The sequence below is a fragment of the Amblyomma mixtum genome, chromosome 6, assembly GCF_055824585.1.
Source record: "Amblyomma mixtum isolate Tamu chromosome 6, ASM5582458v1, whole genome shotgun sequence".
Taxonomy (NCBI): Eukaryota; Metazoa; Arthropoda; class Arachnida; order Ixodida; family Ixodidae; genus Amblyomma; species Amblyomma mixtum.
In genome coordinates this window covers 126252241-126271720 of record NC_143017.1, presented here as the reverse complement: position 1 = coordinate 126271720, position 19480 = coordinate 126252241, and the positions used below count along the sequence as shown (strand labels likewise).

Below are 19480 nucleotides of genomic sequence, written 5' to 3'. Positions count from 1 at the left end.
CTTGAGCACTCTCTTTATGCTGTCGCATAAGGCGTGGCTTCGCATTTCAGAGGCCAGTTAATGTTACTGTTCAGTTTTCGATTTAGCTGGACAGCGGCCACATTTGTCGAACGATCGTTTGTATTGAAATATACCGCCATTATCATCATTAGCATCAGCCTAACTACGCCCACTGCAGGGCAAAAGCCTTTACAATTGTTTTGTTTTGCCTGTCGAGGACCTTGATTATTCTTTGGAATTCGTCCCCTCACTTACTTGGCAAGGTGATGTCGTCAGCAAAACGGAGATCACGAAGGTATTCTCTATTAACTCTTATCCCCAACGCATCCAAATATCCGAGCGGCTCCTCTAAACACATGATGAATAATACTGAACCATTATACTTTCATTTTAATGATGAAGCTCTCGCCAGCTCGCAGTGTAGCGAAATGCACACCATCTCAATACCGCGGATGCATATATGCAGAATATCGCTGATGCATAAATGCAGCGCACAGCACTGCATGCAGGAAAGGCTCCCAACCCTTCCCCAACATGTCTATATTCTCCGTCCCTTAGTACTCTATTGAAAATGAACTGGGTCAGCTGTAGCCTCCAAATAAGGGCCGGCCCCTAATTTGCCGGCACAGACTGCAGCTTCGATCTGAGCGCCAACAAATGTCGATATGGTTGGACTATGCACACAAAAGAAACATTTGCTGCTGCGTGCCGACGGTGGCAAAGTAGGATACGCATCACGCACCGAATCACACTGATTTGGCTTGCTAACGCTGTTTGACGTCACGCCACGTCATGGATTCCATGAATGCGCGGCAATCGATTTCAGACTTCGACCGATGGGTCTGAAAAAGTGGGGCGCCGTTATTCTAGACGCGTACAAACACGGACCTGGAATAAAGAACGCTCGGCGTCCGACAGCCAACGTGTTCTCCTTTCTGTTTTCGTTCCAGGTACGTGAGAATGGGCGCAAACATTTTGCGAACACGAGCGAGGATTCGCAACTGTTGACAGAACAACTCAGGCACGTTCATTGTGCCTGACGGGGCTGTTTCGTGCAGCCTTGCTGTTAAGAGTTACTCCGTCCTGTTTTCTGCTGATTTCGTTCACCGTCAGAAAAAAGCGGAGATGGAAATGCGAAAGAACAGTCGAAAAAAGAGGTTACGTCATACTCTTCCTTCTTTCATGACTCTGGGTGCCGTTATTGCCGGTACTTTGGTAACCGCTGAAAAGGGCTGTTTTCTCTGCCGCATTAGTAGTCGAATAACACATCAATATGTGCACATATTCATTCAGTATGTATTCGAAGCGAGCTAGCAGCCTTGCTACGATAAATGATCAACGCTATACTACAGAGCCCTGAACGGAAGTAAAAAGCGTGTGAGTATGTGTGGGCATAGCAACTGCGCTCCAACCACTGGCTGGCGACGCTCGCAAGCTCTTATAGGTATCTGCTGTTCTATATGTATATTCTTATAGAGGCCCGTGTACTGTGCGATGTCAGTGCACGTTAAAGAACCCCAGATGGTCGAAATTTCCTCAACCCTTCACTCCGGCGTCCCTCATAGCCAAGCCATATCTTCTTACATTGTATCGTGTATATTTATCTTCTAGAGAACGGTAGGCTCACGAAAGGATGTCAGTTATTTTAGCAGTGACATACCGTACACCGTACTCTACAGCAGTCGCAAACCACAGTAGTTTTTTCTCACAACCGGACACACAAAATTGTCCTGGCTTTTCATTCTCTGGCATGAAGCGCTCGAGTAGGAAGGTTACAACATTTGTGAAGCGAAACGCGAGGGAATGAGTGCGTTACACGTGAGCACCGTTTGTGCATTGTCTTTCTGTCCCGTAGGAATGCGTGTCACGCCTGTCCGGAGCCATTTCTTCCGCGCGCACCCGGGGGCAGCGAGAGCGCACGTGCATCGCGCTGGTCGGCGTCGCCCGCGTGTCCCGTTCTATTTACTTTTCTCGCGCGCGTCCTTGACAAAGACGTCGGATCGGCGGCCGGGAAAACGTCTCTTTCTGCTGTCTCACAGTGCTAATGACGCATCGCTAATGCAGCGCGCGTTACGGTGCCCGGAAGGGCGGGCGGGAATGGGGGTCGCGGTGGGACTGACCCCAAACGCTCTGTCTACACAGATTGCGGGGAAGTTTTGTTGTCGAGGCCGCTCGGCGGACCCTAATGCGTCCCATGCGAGCGCAGTTCACGCTCAACGTAGCCCATAAGCGTCTCGAGCTCATCTAGGTCTCTGTTATGCGGTCCCGTGGTAGCCGGTGAGTCCTTCGCTCCGGAACGAAGCGGCGGTGGAAATCGCGAGCGAGGACTATGCTTGTGGACGCTGACAGCCGACGTGTGCCCTTGGCGGTTCTCACGACCGAGATCAGCGCAGACGGAGCCTGGGGACGGCCTTAATTTACGCATGCACCTAGAGGTTTGCGTCGACGGTGGAATGTCAAAAGCATGCAATGTCATCAGTACCACTGTTGCAGCAGTAAACAGAAATAACAGTAGAGGTCTTGCTTGTGCAATCCTGAACCCGCAACGGCAAAACGCACACAGGCGTATTAGCAAAACCACGCTTGTCATTACGAGGGATGCTAGAAATAACTGTCTCGACGTGAGAACGAAAGAAGTTATGAGAAGTTGAGTGGAAAGGTGGTTTGGTTTACGTGGTTTAACGTCCCAAAGCGGCTCAGGCTATCAGGGACACCGTAATGGAAGGCTTTCGACCACAATTTCGACCACCTTGGGTTATTTAACGTGCACTGACATCGCATAGCACACTCACATCTAGAATTTCGCCTCCATCGAAATATGACCGCCGCGGCCGGGATCGGACCCACGTCTTTCGGGTCAGCAGCCGAGCACCATAACCACTGAGCCACCGCGGCGGCCTGAGTGGAAAGAAACTTGAATTATGGTCCTTCAAATCTACTAGTACCACGATCCTCTGATTCTCTTTTCAAAACCATCAAAAGACCTTGCTAATACCAAGAGTGCGCAGGCACTGCTCAGCAAGGCTCCTGAATGTGAAAAGGCCATACTTGTCTGGAAAGCGCGAAAAGAGGTATGCGGCAAGAAACGTCAGAGCTTTGTGCAGCGCCTGACGGCAATAATTGATATCGCTGCGCCGTATCCTGCCGATGGTGCCTGTGTGAATCCAGTCGCAACGGCGGCATTTTGATGGGGGTTGAAATGCAAAAACGCCCATGTACAGAGATTGTGATGCGCGTTGAAGTTCGAAGCTAATCCGCAGCCCTTCACTATGGCGTGCTGCTAGCTGTATCCGCAGTGAAAAAGAGACAGGGAAAATACAGGAGACAAGGCACGGCATTTATTGTCTCCTGTCTTGTCCCTATTCCCTTTGCACTGCACACACACAGTCGCGCTCATCGAAATTCCCTGCGTGTCATCTTATGGCACATTGCAATCGGTGATCCGGAGCAAGTTTTCATGCTCTGCGAAAGCGTGTTTCAGTCACCTATTTATATTCTGATCCATGAGTTCTGAACAGACCGCGACGGTAGGCTCCCTGGTCTCCCTAGACATCTTGCTCCTTTGCGGATTCGAAGAGCTGCTCCGGATCGTCGACTGGAACTTACCACCAGTGACCTACAGCGCATATTGTTGCTTTGTCGCGTAAGAACGGATTAACCGTAATCATAACGTTTCTCGTAACAGACCAAGTGGTTTTTCGTATACTCTTGATTCGCGCAATGCGGGACGCGCCCTGTGTACAGCGGACCCAGCAAATGAGCGTACTGCGTTGAGCGCTCCTTTGCTCGCGGTGATGTGAGCAGCGTGCCTATACTTTGGAGCTCCCGCACGGCTGCCCCTCAAAAGTGGCCGGCTCCACTTTCACCCTGACCCGCTCTCTCTCTCTCCCTCTCTCTATCTGGCCTACTTTCGCCAGCGTCCAGCACAGCCGCTCGAACCCGTCCGCTCTGCTTTCTTCTCTTCCCCCTGAGCTGCTTTTGTTTTCCTCGACCGTGACGCAGCTGCGGGCGCGTTCGCCGGTTGTTTCGCGTATAACGGAGCCCACAATTGGCGCGTGCGGGCTGCCTGCTGCTGCTGCCGCTGCCCCGGGAGGCGCCCTTTTCGTGGGGCGGGAGGAAAAAGCCCAGAGCTCGCCAAGCCGCGCTAAGCCTCCCGAGAGGCCAAGTCGTCGTTCTTCTCCGGCCGTATTTATTGTTGCTGCTGCCGGACACGCGTTCGTTCCCGACCGCCCCGCGACGGCCGCATTTCGGTGTGGGCGAAACGCGAAAACGCCCTGCAGTGCCAACCAGGATGGGTTAAAGGAAGCTGAGGAGAAGACCAAATTATTACTGGCTGACCCCCCGCCCCTCCGTCACGCGGATCTTCAGGAGACCAAGATGAGAGGACGGGCCGTAGATGCATCGAGTGGAAGGTACAGGAACCAGGTCCAATTTAATGTGGCGGTTCTTTTCCTTTGTTTCGGTTATATCCTTATGAAAGGAGGAAGAGTTTATGAACAAAGTAAAGGTGCAGTGACTGCCTCACTATTATAGAAGATGGAAGGGAGGAAGGGGTGAAAGGGACGGAAGTGAGAGAATGAAGTGGTAGCCAGTGCATCCACTACCAGGTACCGACGGTGGCACAAGTATGTATGGTGTCGCTTGCGTCAGTGGTTAAGACGAATAGAATGGAAATGCAATAAAAATGCCATTGAGGCGTTGTGTTACGCTAACCCAGGCCCATGAGGCCGACTGTACGCCTTCGTGTTCAAGATTCGTACGTGATTAGCCGGCGTCCGTGAGCTGACCAATCACGACACACATTGAGACTAGAGGGCAAGGAGGGCGTTGTGATTTACAAGTGCACTGGCCAGTGACGACTGCCATTGAGGCGATGGCTGATAATGTGAGCCGTCCAGGACCACATTTTACGCAGGATAACGTACGAAGAGTTTTGCAAATATGTCGTGAAATCCACAAAAACAGCGCTTTCAGCACGGAGCAGAGCCAGGCTGGTATTTTCTTTCGTTGTCGGCCTCTACACGAGATCGAGCTGCTGACTCAGAGTGCAGTGGTTGACGTCGAAGTTCTCTTGTGCGCACATTATTCTATTCAGGCAGTCTTGCGCCACGAAGTCAACGAAGTGTCTGAGGAAGAGATTCTCGCGACCTTTACCTCGGCCAAATCTGGAGTAGCCGGCGTGTTCATAAATATCACGATAGTCGAGCACATGGGCTGTACCGCTGTCCGTGACCACCGCAAGCGAGGAAATGATTACCTCTACGCGAGAGGATGTGCCGGGAATAGCCGCCTGTCCGAAGCGGCGTATAATGAGACATCAGTCACGCTCACGTGTCCGCTGGGACTCGGAGCCTGTGCGCGATAACGTTATATACGTCTTGCGTTGGCGTACGGGTGAGGCGTTTAGCTCTGTAAATTGGCTTTGGGGGCGCACGGCGCGCTTCAACTGGCGTATCGCGTGCTCACGGTCAGTGAAAGGGCGCGCACGCTGTATTTTTTTATACACGCTCACCGAAGCTAAGTTAGGATCAAAATAGCATACCGGCAGGCAGGACATTGATCGCTAAGTTGGAGATTGCAAGTGCAAAAGTTTGAGTACACTTGAAAAACACTCAAAGGCACTGCTGTTGTCTGTGTACCAGGTAGTTATCAGACGCGTTTGTGTCCAGGCGAATGAGCGGAGTTGCAAGCTGGTTATTTTCGACTTTGCAACCCCTCGCGAGAGCGTTTATGGGCGTTGCCAGTGGTAGCGGATGATGAGTGGCATTCAAAAAGAGCTTGCAAAGGACGGCGACCGCAGTATCTAATTACAGAAGAAAAGGCGGAGCGTTACCAGTGATTTAGTTACACCTCGAGTGAAGGATGTAATAGATTGCTGCGCTGTATACAACCGTTGCCTTTTAGAGGCGTAACGCGTCGCTAGTGTTTTTCGGCCTTGCCAGGTCCCACGGTCTGGAAGGGTGCCCGGGTCATTCTTGGCGTGAATAAACAATAATTGCGGATTGGCAGCGAGCTCTAGCGCAAGGGAGGCTTGTCGGCAGGCTTTGGGAAGAGGCGTCCGCGAGGTCTCTCCGACATCATCTCCGCACGCGTTGGCGCTAGCGCTCACTCGTTTGCGACGAGCCATGCCATGGGCGTCGGCCTCGGGCTCTCTGGGAGAGTCGTAGGGCAGAGAGACGTTAAGGCAGGCCTGGCAGCGAGTGCCCACTTCTGCAGGAAACGATTGCCGGGCCTCTGTAAACAAACCGCTCCAGCTTAACGAAACGATCACTGCCTGGGTAAGCGCGCATAAATCTTTTTTTTTTTTTTACATCACAAGGGAGCCGGGCGCTGTGTGTAGGTGTGCGTGTCGTAAATAACAAAGGCGGAGGCGTTTTCACTTTGCCGCACAAACCTATGCGTGACGCCTTCGTATCAGCGCCTTCGTTACGGCGGTCACAGCCATCGTTCGGTCGAAAGACGCCGTTTTGTTGCAGAAGAATCGCGTAGACCTTTGTTACAAACAGAAATCTTCTGTGGATGGCAGCAGTGCTGAATGACATCGCGACACTGCCTGAAATGTGGTCTTTTGGAATAATATTAGGATAATACTGGGATAATAAAAGGCGTAGTTTTCACCCTAATCGGAGAAACCGAACATCGGGGCTCCCTGGTGGTGTGTTGTGAGAGGTACCATCCGGTGTTATGGCTTAAATCCTCAACCTCAATCCTCAATTAAATCCTCAACCCACAAAGCCATCAAGAGAAGCGGCACCGCAGGCTTTTATGCAACATGACAGGCGGGCGAGCGATGAGGATAGCAGAATGCCCGTCGTCGTAATGTTTCGCAGATACATACTATCAGCTCGGGAGCGCAAATGCAATCAAGGAGAAAGTGCTCGTTTACAGTCGCATTTACATTTCATTTCCGTTTTGTTTTGTTTTGCTTTTCCTCAAGTCCTCTTTCGAGCAATCTGGGCCGCACGCATCCTGCGTAGTTTCGTCTTTACCTAAAAAATGGTAGGAAACATGAAAAAGTAAAAAGAAGAGAAAGACGCTCAAGAGGTAACTGCATTAGGGTAGATCTGTTTCCCACCGCACAAAAGCGTATGAGGCGAGCACGCGCATAGCCCAAATGGAAGGCACTAACGCTCTGAGAGCGCTTGTTGAAATGGTAGCTTTGCTGGCCGCGCACGGACGGCCCCCCCCGCGCTTGCACGGCGGAGGCCGGGCTCTTTTACGCGGGAACCTGCGGTGGCGCGCTCTTCATCGCCTCGTAGCTGCTGCGCTCCTGCCTGCCTTACTTCACGAAGCTCTTCGTGCTTTCATCGCCGAGTCCGTGTTACGTGGGCTATACAGCAGCTGTGATGACTTAGCGGCTGTGGCCTTTCCCTTGTGAACACTATTTAGGCCTCAGACCCACTTCCGGGCTGCCGCATTTCAGTGCAGACGCAAAGGTGAGCAGTTCGTGGAGACTTTAGAATAGGGTGACCCTGTCGGTTAGCGGCATGAGGAAACAGCGGGAAGGGAAACGCGGATTACTCGTTAAACCGTTTAGTTGAGCTAGTTGGTACTTGCTTCCTAAATACATGATCGCTGGCGGAATCACAGACAAAGACAGGGCACGAAAAAACTTGCGGTTGTCCTGCCACTTTGTTTCCTATTGGGGTCGGGTATTTCCCGAGCAGCAATTAACCAAAGAAATGCGGATGTCATCTATCATCACTCATCTTGTTCTTTGCTGCTTATAATAGGCTTTCAATCGGGGAAACTCTGTCCGGAAAGTTTTTTTTTTCCTTCACGGGGACTTTGCAGTACACCGCGTGCTCAAGTTTATTGTGGAAACTTTCAATTTCCGCGCCGGGAAGTAATATAGTGTACGCTAAACCTATTTGTTTATCCCGAAATTGAAATTCGCAAAGCTTAAATGAGATTAAAATTTCAGGTAGTTCTGCCAGTACCCATTTTCGGGGCCGAAACTTAAAAGCTGGCAAAGCATCTTAAGAGGAAACTACGGCAAACGCAGCCAGCGATGGAAAGGAGGATAAAAGACGCATCGTTAATAGAAAGATAATCGTACTCATTGGAGAAAAAAGGAAAAGTTTTTTTTTTTTTTTCAGCTTCCGCAGAATGTGCAATACGTAGGGCAGAAGAAACGGTCGTCTTTCTCGAGTTACACGGCGAATACAATGAAAAGGGGAACTTAGACGGCCGCGGCAGAAAATTAGGTGGAGTTATTAACCTGGGAAAATATCAATCGAAGGGTGCCCATGCTAGCTCAATAAAGCGGCGCAGCTTTCTATCTCAGGTCTCGTACCCAGATATTCCAGAGAAGCGCATTTTCAAGTGGAAGGTGTTTATGAACGCAATTTTTCTGATATCGTAAGACTGCACCATGAAAAGCAATATATCTGCAGATATCCCCCATCGGAGCGCTTGTAGTTTTCTGTTACTTATTGTAAAAAACGCACCCCATTGATCATCTATGGCAGTCTTACTACTTGGTGCGAGCTCAGGACACTCTTTAAGAGCAAGATCTCGCTACGCGTCGGAAGAATAGTTCATTCTTATCAGTATGCTCATAGCAGTACCTTACAATACTCCACTGTTGTCTCATAGTCAAAATGTTGACCGCAGCGGTGGTCCAGAGGTTGAGCATCCGTCTCGCATGCGGGAAGTGCGGGGTTCGGTCCCCAGTGCCGCCGGGTACCCACCGGTGATACAATGGGTGCATGCTTCCCCAGGCCTGGTGCTCGGCTTAATCAGGGTGAAATGCTGGGAAGTGGGTATTTGACCCCACCTTGAGCGAACGAAAATACATTGTGCCATGGCACTCTTTGGCCGCAGATGCCCTTGCGCCATAAAAATTCACTACCGTCATAATAAAAAAGGGATATCCGCGAAAGTGGGACTTGCTACCTTTCCAAATGCAAAGGTTGCATGAGGAAAGGAAAGGTGCAGTAGCTGTCTCACTTTCGGCGGACACCTGAACCACGCCGTGAGGAAACAGATGAAGGAAGGAGGAAAAAGAGGGACAGATAAAGAGGCGCCCTAGTGGCGGGTTCCGTATAAATTTCGACCCACTTGGGGTCCTTAACGTGCACTGACATCGGACAGCGCGCGAGGACGTTTTTGCATTTTGTCTCCGTCGAAACGCGGCTACAGTGGCCGTTATTCGATCGCGCGACCTCGTTCTAAGCGGCCGAACACCACAGCCACTGAGCCGCAGCGGGATTCTCCGCTTTTTGGCGAATCCGTCCACGTGTTACGGACTCTAACCGACGCCGCCGCTGCACTATGTACTACAATCATTCCACCTCAAAAGTAAGACAGAACCGGGGCAGACATTTATATAGCCTGTCCCATCTGCTATGCCCGGAATATGCGACAGAAATCCCTTCAATTGCGAAGGTTTTAGATATACAATTCGTGTATTTTAAATTCGAAAGGTTACTACTAGGGGTGTGCGAATATCAAATTTTTCGAATACGAATCGAATACGAATACTTAGCTCCGAATATCGAATCGAATATCGAATAATCAAGGACAGACGCATTTAATCACTACAAAACATTTATTTGGGCACCCAAGAACATCACAGTTCAACTATTGATGAATAAATGAACACAAAATGTGTGTGGCAGCACAAAAGATATCAAAGTCTCGAACATTATTCTTAGAAGAGTGGAAATATCAGAGAAGATGGCTAGTACACAGCATTGATTAAGGCTAACTTGCCATCAGCACAAAAGCGCGTTGCTGGGATGACGTAAAAGGTTGTCGTGAAGGAAAACCAGCTGCACCACATGCTCAGGCAGAAGTAGTTCCCTTCTAACTGAAACGACTCCTCCAGCCACAGAAAATGCCCTCTCACTTGGCACTGACCTGGCACATATTGCGAGGTACTTCGTGCACACCTCTGACTATACCAGCTTCGCAGGTATAGCACCAAAAAGCTCACCAGCGCAGTCAGCTACGGCATGGCCCTTGGAGGAAGAAAGTATTTTCCTTCCGTGTAGGCGCCGCCATGTTGTTATGTATCTGTCGATAGGGCTTGCGGATCGAAATGAACGCCGGTGCTCACAATGAATATTCGGCTAGATACGAATATTCGCGTCGGGTCGAATATTCGAAACAACACGAATACTTGGATCTCGAATCGAATTCAAATACTAAAATTATAATATTCGAAGTATATTCGAAAATTTCGAATATTCGCACACCCCTAGTTACTACACTTCAGCTATAGTAATAGAAAGCGGCGCATAATAAATTTAGACCTCCTCACATTCTATACTTCACTTAAATGCGGTACATGGGAGTCTTTCGATTTCGACCTCATCGCAATGCGGACGTCCAGGCCAGCGGGAGAAACCGCGATGTCTACAAAACTGTTGCTTCAAACGAAATAGCTGGTTGGTTGGTGGTTGGTTTATGGGGTTTAACGTCCCAAAGCGACTCAGGCTATGAGAGACGCCGTAGTGAAGGGCTCCGGAAATTTCGACCACCTGGGGATCTTTAACGTGCACTGACATCGCACAGTACACGGGCCTCTAGAATTTCTCCTCCAAAGAAATTCAGCCGCCGCGGCCGGGATCGAACCCGCGTCTTTTGGGTCAGCAGCCGAGCACCATAACCACTGAGCCACCGCGGCGGCTCAAACGAAATAGCGTTTAGCTAAGGCGGCAAGTAAAATTTGAAGGTGTACATGTGCACCTTTAATCTGCTGCCGTATGGTTACGCTCGGGTGGACGGCAAGTATTCACTTGTGAAGAAAGCCCGATTCGCCTTAACTTCGCAGATAACCTTGCTCGCACACGGAAGCTTCACGGTGAACTAAATGGCTGCGAAACGTCTTGGCGAAATCTTGTACTGCGGACGAGACGTTGACGAAATCACTCGTAGTGTAACACTCGCGTTTACCAGGCGGACTACGAAGCGGTGTGAACTTGAGCCCAAGTTCTAGGGTTGTCACGATGTGAGGGCTGCCGACACATCACACGCGCGTTGCGTTCTGTGGTTTCGTCGCCGCTGTTTCATAACGGCAGCCCGCGAAGTCGGTTGATTGTGTAAGTGGAAAATTTTGCCGTGACAAAGTCGTGCACCGAGACATTTCATGCGTTGTGGGCTTCAAACCCAGCAATTATTAGCGTCAAAAGCAACAAAGTCAGACCGCCTGCTTCAACAAGCGTTAAAATATGCTAGAGGAGAATATTTCATTACATCGGGACACCTTGACCTAATAAACGGTACATGGATGACGTCCATAAGTTTCAATTCCATAACAACAGCGACCATCATGACACGAGTGGAAACCATGGGATCTGAAAAGACCGACGTAATCAGTGCACGCGCCCTGAAATTGGTCCCCGTGAACAGTAGCTGTTAGCAATGAAGAGAATTACCATAGAGGCTACCAACACGGTTATAAAAAATGTGGATATGGATGTGCGGCCACTGCTTTCTCTCTATAGGGTCGGGACATTAGCTCTATGTGCTGAACATACATCCGACTCTGCCGTCTGTGTCAGTTAATCACTCTCTCTACATCGGAGCCCGTCCATGATGGTTCGCGTAAAATTTTCGAAGTTAATCTTCGTTTATAAAATTGCAGCCTGTAATAGAGCACGAGTTTTCTTTGAGCAGCGCATAGAAGGCATTCTATACCTAGCTTTCTTGGACATTAGTGTTCCTGTATACTGGACACCATCAAGTAGGGCTATTTTGTCGGCTGCCAGTAGCGAACACTGCAACTAATTGGGGATGTTTTCACATGCAATTGTGAGACAACCACAGAGCGCCATGAAGCCCTGCTTGAACATATTGGAATTGATGGCATAAGTCTGACTCTTAAAATGCATCCTGTGTTCGCATCGACTTCTCTGACGACCATAAAATTCAGTGGGTTGTACCGCAGATTAAAAAATTAGGTGGTATAAATTTGGATTTTAAACTACATGCGATACATGTTGGCAGCCGCACGTAGGAAAATCACTTATTCATATCTCGTGGACATAGTTTTTTCCGTCGACAATCTAGGCAACTGTGGCTACTTTGCGTGTGTGGTGAGTTAGGGGGGGGGGGGGGGGGGATATGAAAAGCAGGAAAGGCGCAGTAACTGTCTCACTTTTTGGGGAGCACCTGAATCATGGCTTGAAGGAAGGGATGAAGGGAACGAAAAGAAAAAGACAGGACAAAGAGCAGGTGCATAAATAAAGCGGAAAGAAAGCACAAAACGTCTTCATGCCTTGTCCTGGATTTCTACACATGTTATGGTGTGTGACCCTAGCAATGTATAATTCAGCTCGAATGCTGGCATAGATGGGTAAGCGCACGCTTATACTGCTTGACGTTATGAAAGCGCTCCATGAAATTGCAAATACGGAACCGGTTTAGGTGTTATGATTATAGGAGTGCGTTTTGTAGCCTTAGAGACTGTTCCAAAAAATATGCAACCACGTAAATGGAAATTATACGTTCCACTTGTTCTGCCTAAAGGAAGGACTGTAGAACGCGACCACGAATTAGTGCGCGCCCTGTTTTATTGAACGACGGCAATTTCGGAACTACAGCCTAAACGAAGAAGCGTCAAGTTGGACGGGCGTTCACGACCGAATTGGAGGTTGAGGGGTGGACCGTATATACGCCATTAGAATACAATGCGCGGCCCCGTTTCGGGACCCGGACATTACAGCGCGAGATTCGTGGAGGCAGACATACAGGCGCGGCCAGCTCGCATATACCGGCACTCGCATGCCCCGAGGCTGTAACGCAGGAGCGGGCTCATTGTTCTGGGCACACGCGAGTCTTTCCTGACGATCGCCGTAATGGCAGCGTAGTCCATAAAGGAGGCGTTGACGCCGCCCAGCGCGGTGGGGGTGTGATGGCCGGCGGCGTCTTCCGCCCGTCGCAGTACCTCGGCTGGCCGCGAGGGGGCCGAAGGGGCAGACAGCATCCATCTTCCGCCCACGGGGTCAAGATCACGATGTCAGGCGGGTCAACGCTGTCGACGTGAGCGGGTTGACCTTTTCCGTACAACCCCGCCAATAATCGCCGATAGCCGCGAAATGGAGCTACGATGACGACGTTGTGCGCCGTCTACGCGAGTTTTGTGCTTCGCTACAGTGCTTATGTTTCCAGGGTCGCCGCCTACCCTTCCGTACGCCGCCGGCTGTTTCGCGCAGAGAAGAAAAGTCACTTAGAGGCGATCCCGTGTCGATAGGTGCAATGATACCAGCGCAAGACGAACCGGAAAAACAAAACAGCTCTTAATGCTTCCAGCCGTAATGTCGGTCGCGTGGTGCCACGCGAGCCATGTCGATGGCAGTTGCCCTAATGGAGTTTGGAACCTGTGTCCGTTGAATGCAGTCGCAATCAGTGCGTGCTCTTAAGAGAAAGCGCATATTAACAATGTATGAATTAAGCGTGATGCAACACGCCGTCAGTGTAGTGCCGCAAAATTGTAAATATCTATGCATTAAGTGAACAATGGAAGCAGCTTCCAAAACGACAGCGGTTTGTCCTCGTTTAGACATAGTGACCTTAAACTTTTTAATATTATTGAATTGCGCACCTACTTTGTTACTGCCCTCGCTTTGACAGTCAGCGGGCGTACCTGGAGCCAGTACTCCTCCACTTGGACTCACGTCCCGTAACGTAGGATAATGTTCGCAACCTTTGTGTGCTGGGAAAGCCATCAATGCGCCCTTCAAAAACGTATCAGACACAGGGTCGAGCGCCAGACTCGTTATACTCACAGTGGGTGTTCCGTGTTATTACGGACCAAAGGACGGCGCGGAAATTGGTCGGAGCGTTGCTGTTTTCTTTTTGTCTGACTGCAGACAGTGTGCCAGTTGGACAAGCATTCTCCTTTGCCACTGGCTTTGTTGTTTATCGATGTGCGCTGTTTCTTTTAGCCCGTTTACATTAACCTGCGTTAACATCACAGAACGGCGCGCTGTCCAACGGACCGGGTGCCTCGATGGAGCTTCCTTTCGAGGCGCCCTAGGCCGCTGAACGTTGCAGAGATATCACATGCCTCCAGAAAGGCCCCGCGTCCTGCCTCCTCAGAGTTGTATTACATAGATCTTGCCAGTGCATGGTTGCGCACGCTATGCATGGCATTGCGCAATTGCGATGCAAGTGTACGAGGGAGAACGGCAAGCCATGACATCACTGTTGACGAATAGAAAAGCTCAAAAGTGATGTCACGGTGGTGTCAGGTTGAAGTCGCAGTTTGTGTATTTTTCTTTTTATATGTGGAGAAGGGCTCGACTCGCGTGGTATTTAATAGCCTTCGCTTCACCATCCAGGAGAACTCGGGAACTTTTTTCTTTTGTGGCTTCTGTGAGATTTGAGACAAACACCGCCGGGCACCGTTTTTTTTTTTGGAAAGCCGTCCTTTAAACCCTCCTCTTCCCGTTCATCATAAGTGACATCATCATCATCATCATTAACAACAATAAAAATAACAGCAATCTTCCTTGCTACAGTCACTTCAGGAGAAACATTTTTCTGATTTCTCTTCAATTGTCCGTTTCCTTTATTTAGCGAATTTACTTTGCTTATTCCTCCTTCCTGTGGCACGCCCGAGAGAGAGAGAGAGAGAGAACCCTTTAATGAAAGAAAAAAGAAAGGATGTAGCCGGCTTTTAAAAATCGCTGGCATGCTACTCTGAGTGGAGACGGGGATTTGGGAGATAAAGGCGGTATGAGAGCGGCGGGAAAAGGTAAAATAAAACAAAAATGGGAGAAGATAAAATGCAGCCATTAAAATTGTATTATGGCGCATCAGTGAGTAGTGATGTCACATGTGAAGTACATAGTCCGATATAAGAGCTAACAAAGTTCACTGCGTGAAGAATGTACGAGGATAACATTGAAGGTGAAATGAGAGCTTGTCAAGATGTCCAATGTCCTTGAAATATGCAAACAAAAAGTTCATTGCATGTCTTTGTTGCCTAGGGCAGGCCAATGCCCGCGCCCGGCAACGCTTTTCTTCCCTTGGAACCTCTTTTCTTCGCACTACATTAACTTTAAGCGCTGCCGACGTTTAAAAGGCGTCTCCTACTCTTCGTCGCAGAGCTGCCTGATGGAGCGGGACAACGAGCTGTTCGGCCAGCTCCTGGGGCTTCACCAGAGCATCGCCGAGCTGAGGCTGGCTCGGGAATTTTCGCCTCCGCCCGTGACGAATAGCGGCGGCGTCAGCAGCACCAGCAGCGGCGCAGAGTGCACCGCGGCGAAGCCCCCGAGCAGGCCGGCTTCGCTCGAGTCTCTCGCCTCGTCCTCGTCGTCGTCCGAGCCGGGAGGCTGCCGGCGCTGCGCCGCCGGTCAGCTGCGACGGCGGCGAGCCCTGTCCCAGACAGCCGCCTACGACTCCGGCGTGCAGCTGCACTACGGCAGCAGTCACTCCGAGTCCGACCACGAGGTGTTCGTGTGACCGTGCGAGCTGGTGGAGAACAAGGAACTTGCGCGAGTTGTTGGACGTGGCGTAAGGGTAACATACCGCACTCGACAGAGAGAATGTGCTGCTGTGCTTCACCATCAATACATTTAGTGACAAGCAGGCATCCTGCTTCCGTGCGGAACAATGCTGGCTTGCGTATTAGCGAATTTAATTCTTAATTTGTGTGTGTGTGTGTGTGTTTTTTTCCCACTCGACTGTGTTCGACTAAGTGAGCTCTTGGTTGCTTGGTTGTGACTTGTGCTTTCATGTGTATCCTTGGTGTGCTTTGAATATTTTGTGCATATGGCAGAAGTCAGGGCTAGCTGGCGCAGATTCATAATGGTTGGTGCTGTTTTTCGCCGTTGTGCCCATAAGCAGCCCCCCTCCCCCCCCCTCCCCACCTTCAACCTGTGGAAGCAATCTCTTCGCTTCTGAGCGCGAGCAGGGCTGCACGGTTAAGCAGCGCTTCTATCAGCTGGTGGGATGAATACCATTCACGCATGGGGATGATAAGGAAGTTAAACTGAACTGTGGTAGCAAAATGTCGCATGTGATAGCTGGCAGGCATGGTACTTATGTGTATAGGTGGCCGGACACCAATAATATTTATCTCTGCTTTTTAGAACCCCCGGCTCGGAAAGGGAAACACGCTTCGCCGCCTGCCGCGGCGAGGCACCACTTCCGTTTTTGAGGCTGCGTTTCCGTTCATTGTTTTGCGCCTTGTTTGGATAGCGGCAATGGGAGAGTATGGCCGGGGCTTTGAACAATAGAGACGCCTTATTAGAAAATAAGGGTTTCTAGCTGCACTCGTTCGTGTACGTTTATGCCTTTGTGGCGTGGCAGGAAAGAACAAAGAAATGTGAAGTGTTTGAGGGAATGTTCTAAAGGAGCTGACATTCTTTCCCAACCAACTCAAGTGCAAGGGAATCGTGGCATGTTTATATGCACTGCGGAAACGATTTTGGATAAATGTTCATGGTGGGGGAAGACTGGCAGAGAATTATTAGCTTGCAGCAATGTCACCTATATTAGCTACGTGATCTTCGTGCCCTCAGGGGCACGTTGTCTTGTGTTATAATTTCTTTGTTTTTTTCTATCTAAATGCTTTTTAAGTGAAGTTCTACTTTGTAAATGAAGTTCGTCATTAGAGTAGAAAACACCAAAATATACCGCATGTTCTGGTTGGCTTTAAAGACTGTTGGCTTCTTGCGCTCCTAGGCAGCTAGATCTCCGGAGTTCAACGTGGTTTCTAGGACAGTACTCCGTGACGAATACCTTCTGAACTTCTCCTGAGCCTGTCGAATTTTTGTAAAGCAGTCAGAAGAACTGTGTTGCTTGACTGGGCTTTTTTTGTTGGGTTTGGTGACTTGAGACAAAAACTCGTGAGCTTTGCGCATCTTTTTTTTGTTTATCACCTAACTGTGGTACTGTGTGCCTTTTCTTTTTTTTTAATTGCAGAATTATTTTCCTGTTCAGATTTATTTGCAGAGTTATTTCCATCTTCAGGACAGATTACACAGGAACTTCAAAATTAGACTTTCCTAATTAAAAAAAAAAAACTGAGCAGAACATGATAGCTGTTTTCGCAGGCAGGTTTGCGACCAGACAGACATGTAGTAAAAAGATAATCGTCATCATCAACCTCTTAAATTAGGCAATATCACTGAATAAACATTTTCGCCGCTGTGGCTAGCGTGCAAGTTCATACTGTAAACTTAGAGGCGGTCGAATTCCTAGCCTATTTCATTTGGTAGAATTCTCCGAACACCCGCATGTTTCGAAATATTTGGCACCAAAGTTTCAACTCAACTTGCCTAATTACGCTTGCAAGGTGGTGTCGATCGACTTGAAACTTCTCCTTTTCAGTGTGATGCAGACGTTGTGTGGAGCGCTTCTTCCATTCTATTTCGACAGGCAGAAGCGCAAGGGAAATAGCGGGCTAGGAGAATTATGTCAAACAGAATAAAAGTTTCCAATAGAAACATGCATGCTGCCTGCAGTGGTAAAAAAGTTTACGAATTTATTTTGGTTAATTAAGAGTTAACGGCGACCATTGCTTCCTCACTTTATGTCGAAGGGTAATATTACGTGCGTATGAAAGCAGTTTTCGTGTACTGCTCATTGTTTTCTTCTTTTTTTTTTAAAAAAATCAAATAGCGTAATTTTGAATGACCTGAGCTAGGCTGCGAGCTTGTCATGTTGTTAGGGACGCACTGAACCGGGCACGTAGGCCCTATTAAACAGCAAGTATTTTCTTAATTAATGCATTTTCACAGCGCGCTCTGGCGATTTCAGTGTTGCAGTTTGCCTGACACTATTCGCTCATTGCTAACTGCGGCAAAGAAAAAAAAAAGTGTGGTGATTTTCTGATGCCCTGACTTGTTTTTCAGTGCTCGTATAAACCAATAAATTTTGAGTTTTGTTTGAAGTGGCCTGAGGGTGTTACGTTATTTACTACGGAATCGAGTCCTTAAAAGATTACCAAAAGTTACCAAAGGACAATTAGCAGCCTCCCCAGAGGGCGGTAAATTTTTCTATTGGAGTACCACTCCATTTTTTTTTTCTGCCCAACAAAGTTAAAAAGATGTACAATTGGGATCGGCCCACATTTTGCCACAGACTTACCCACATATCCACAGGGTGCGTCTAAGCTCGACATAAAGTTGTGCAACAGTCCCAAAAGCACGCGTCGATCCTACAGCCGCCCTGTTGAACGCTTGGTTGCCCCTTTCGCTGAACTCGGTTTAGGTGCTACAGGACACTTAGTTGTCTGGTTAGTTGGTATTACAGATTTAAGCTTACCTATCACTGCTTCCAGCATCGAGATACTTAACAAGTGTTCGCTCTGATCAAAAATGTCGTTTTTTTATAATGACATGTTCAGACAAGTACTCCTGGCGTGGACCACCTTGGACATCAGTCATATCTTAGAGCCAAAATAATTTAAAGCCCTTACAGATCAGTTGTACATCCCTTTAACCCGCCACACGTGGCCGTCGGCTCGCGACAGCTACAAACCAATACATATGCTCATATGAGCTACCGACACAAACTACACCCGAGACTCTGCCCTAACACCAGCCCACACTGTAATAATTACCCTTCCGTTCATTATACCAGCTGCACTCTAAACACGAATTAACGCCTATACTGGAGTAAAAAAAGATGCCCAGGCTTAGCTTGGTTAAGCCAAGAATGCGTTGCATATTGCGCGGTCTTTTTGCGCGAGGTATTGCTTTGCGGCACTCGATTTTCTCAGCAGCTTTTCCTCCGTGACGTATGGATGGATGGATGGATGGATAGGAGCGCCCCCTTTGAAACGGGGCGGTGGCAACCGCCACCATGCTCAGCCGTTCTTTTGTTTTTTTTTTCCTGTTTTTTTCTTCCTTTTTTTTCTCTTTTCTTCTTTTTCTTCTCTTTTTTTCCTTTTTTTTCTTTTCCTGTTCACTGTGTTTGCAATTCTCACCAAGAATCGCCATCATCTTTACCTACGGTTTTTCCTCCGGCTGTCGTGACGTCACGTCACGTGGTTTGGTGGCTGCCCGGCCGCGCCCAAGGGCTGAACTGAGTGATTGCAATATGCTACGCATAAAAGGAAGTAAGCTGTTTTCTACCGTACACCGTTTTATAAAAGAGAGTGCGCTAGAGGACAGTTTACTCCCTTTGTACATTCCACCACCGCCCAATGAGAAACGGTGCTGGCCAGCCCGGACCTGCACGACCAACGCGAGCTGGGGCTGGGGTCGGCTGACGGCAGCCGCTACAAGAGCCCTGGACTGAGGACCCTACTCGCATGGGGCAAACTTCTAGTTGGACCCAATAAATGCTTTGCATCATCATCATCATCGGCCCCCTTAGCAGCATTTATAGCCTTCTGTGCGGGAAATTAGGCCCCCGAGAAAAGTCTAACCAGCGCTACTAAATTTAAATTTGTTTGGTATCGCACAAAACAGGTTAAGCATACGATAAACGTTTGGAGTGAATGTTTCAACCAGAAGGGTATGTGTGTCGCTGATGAAGAGGAGGAGGAGGAGGACTCCTGCACCAGCGTGTGCGG

The 19480-nt window shown here is 49.0% G+C and overlaps 1 protein-coding gene across 1 annotated transcript in view; it reads left to right on the top strand.

Annotated features, from left to right (window-relative positions):
• The window catches only part of LOC149340307 (uncharacterized), a 48768-nt gene extending 30917 nt beyond the window's left edge, over positions 1–17851 (top strand). Inside the window, exon 2 of the mRNA XM_089549049.1 lies at positions 15061–17851. Within this exon, the coding sequence (XP_089405175.1) occupies positions 15061–15417 (357 nt within the window). The 3' untranslated portion in view covers positions 15418–17851. The remainder of the gene's footprint in view (positions 1–15060) is intronic.
• Positions 17852–19480: the final 1629 nt, after the last annotated feature.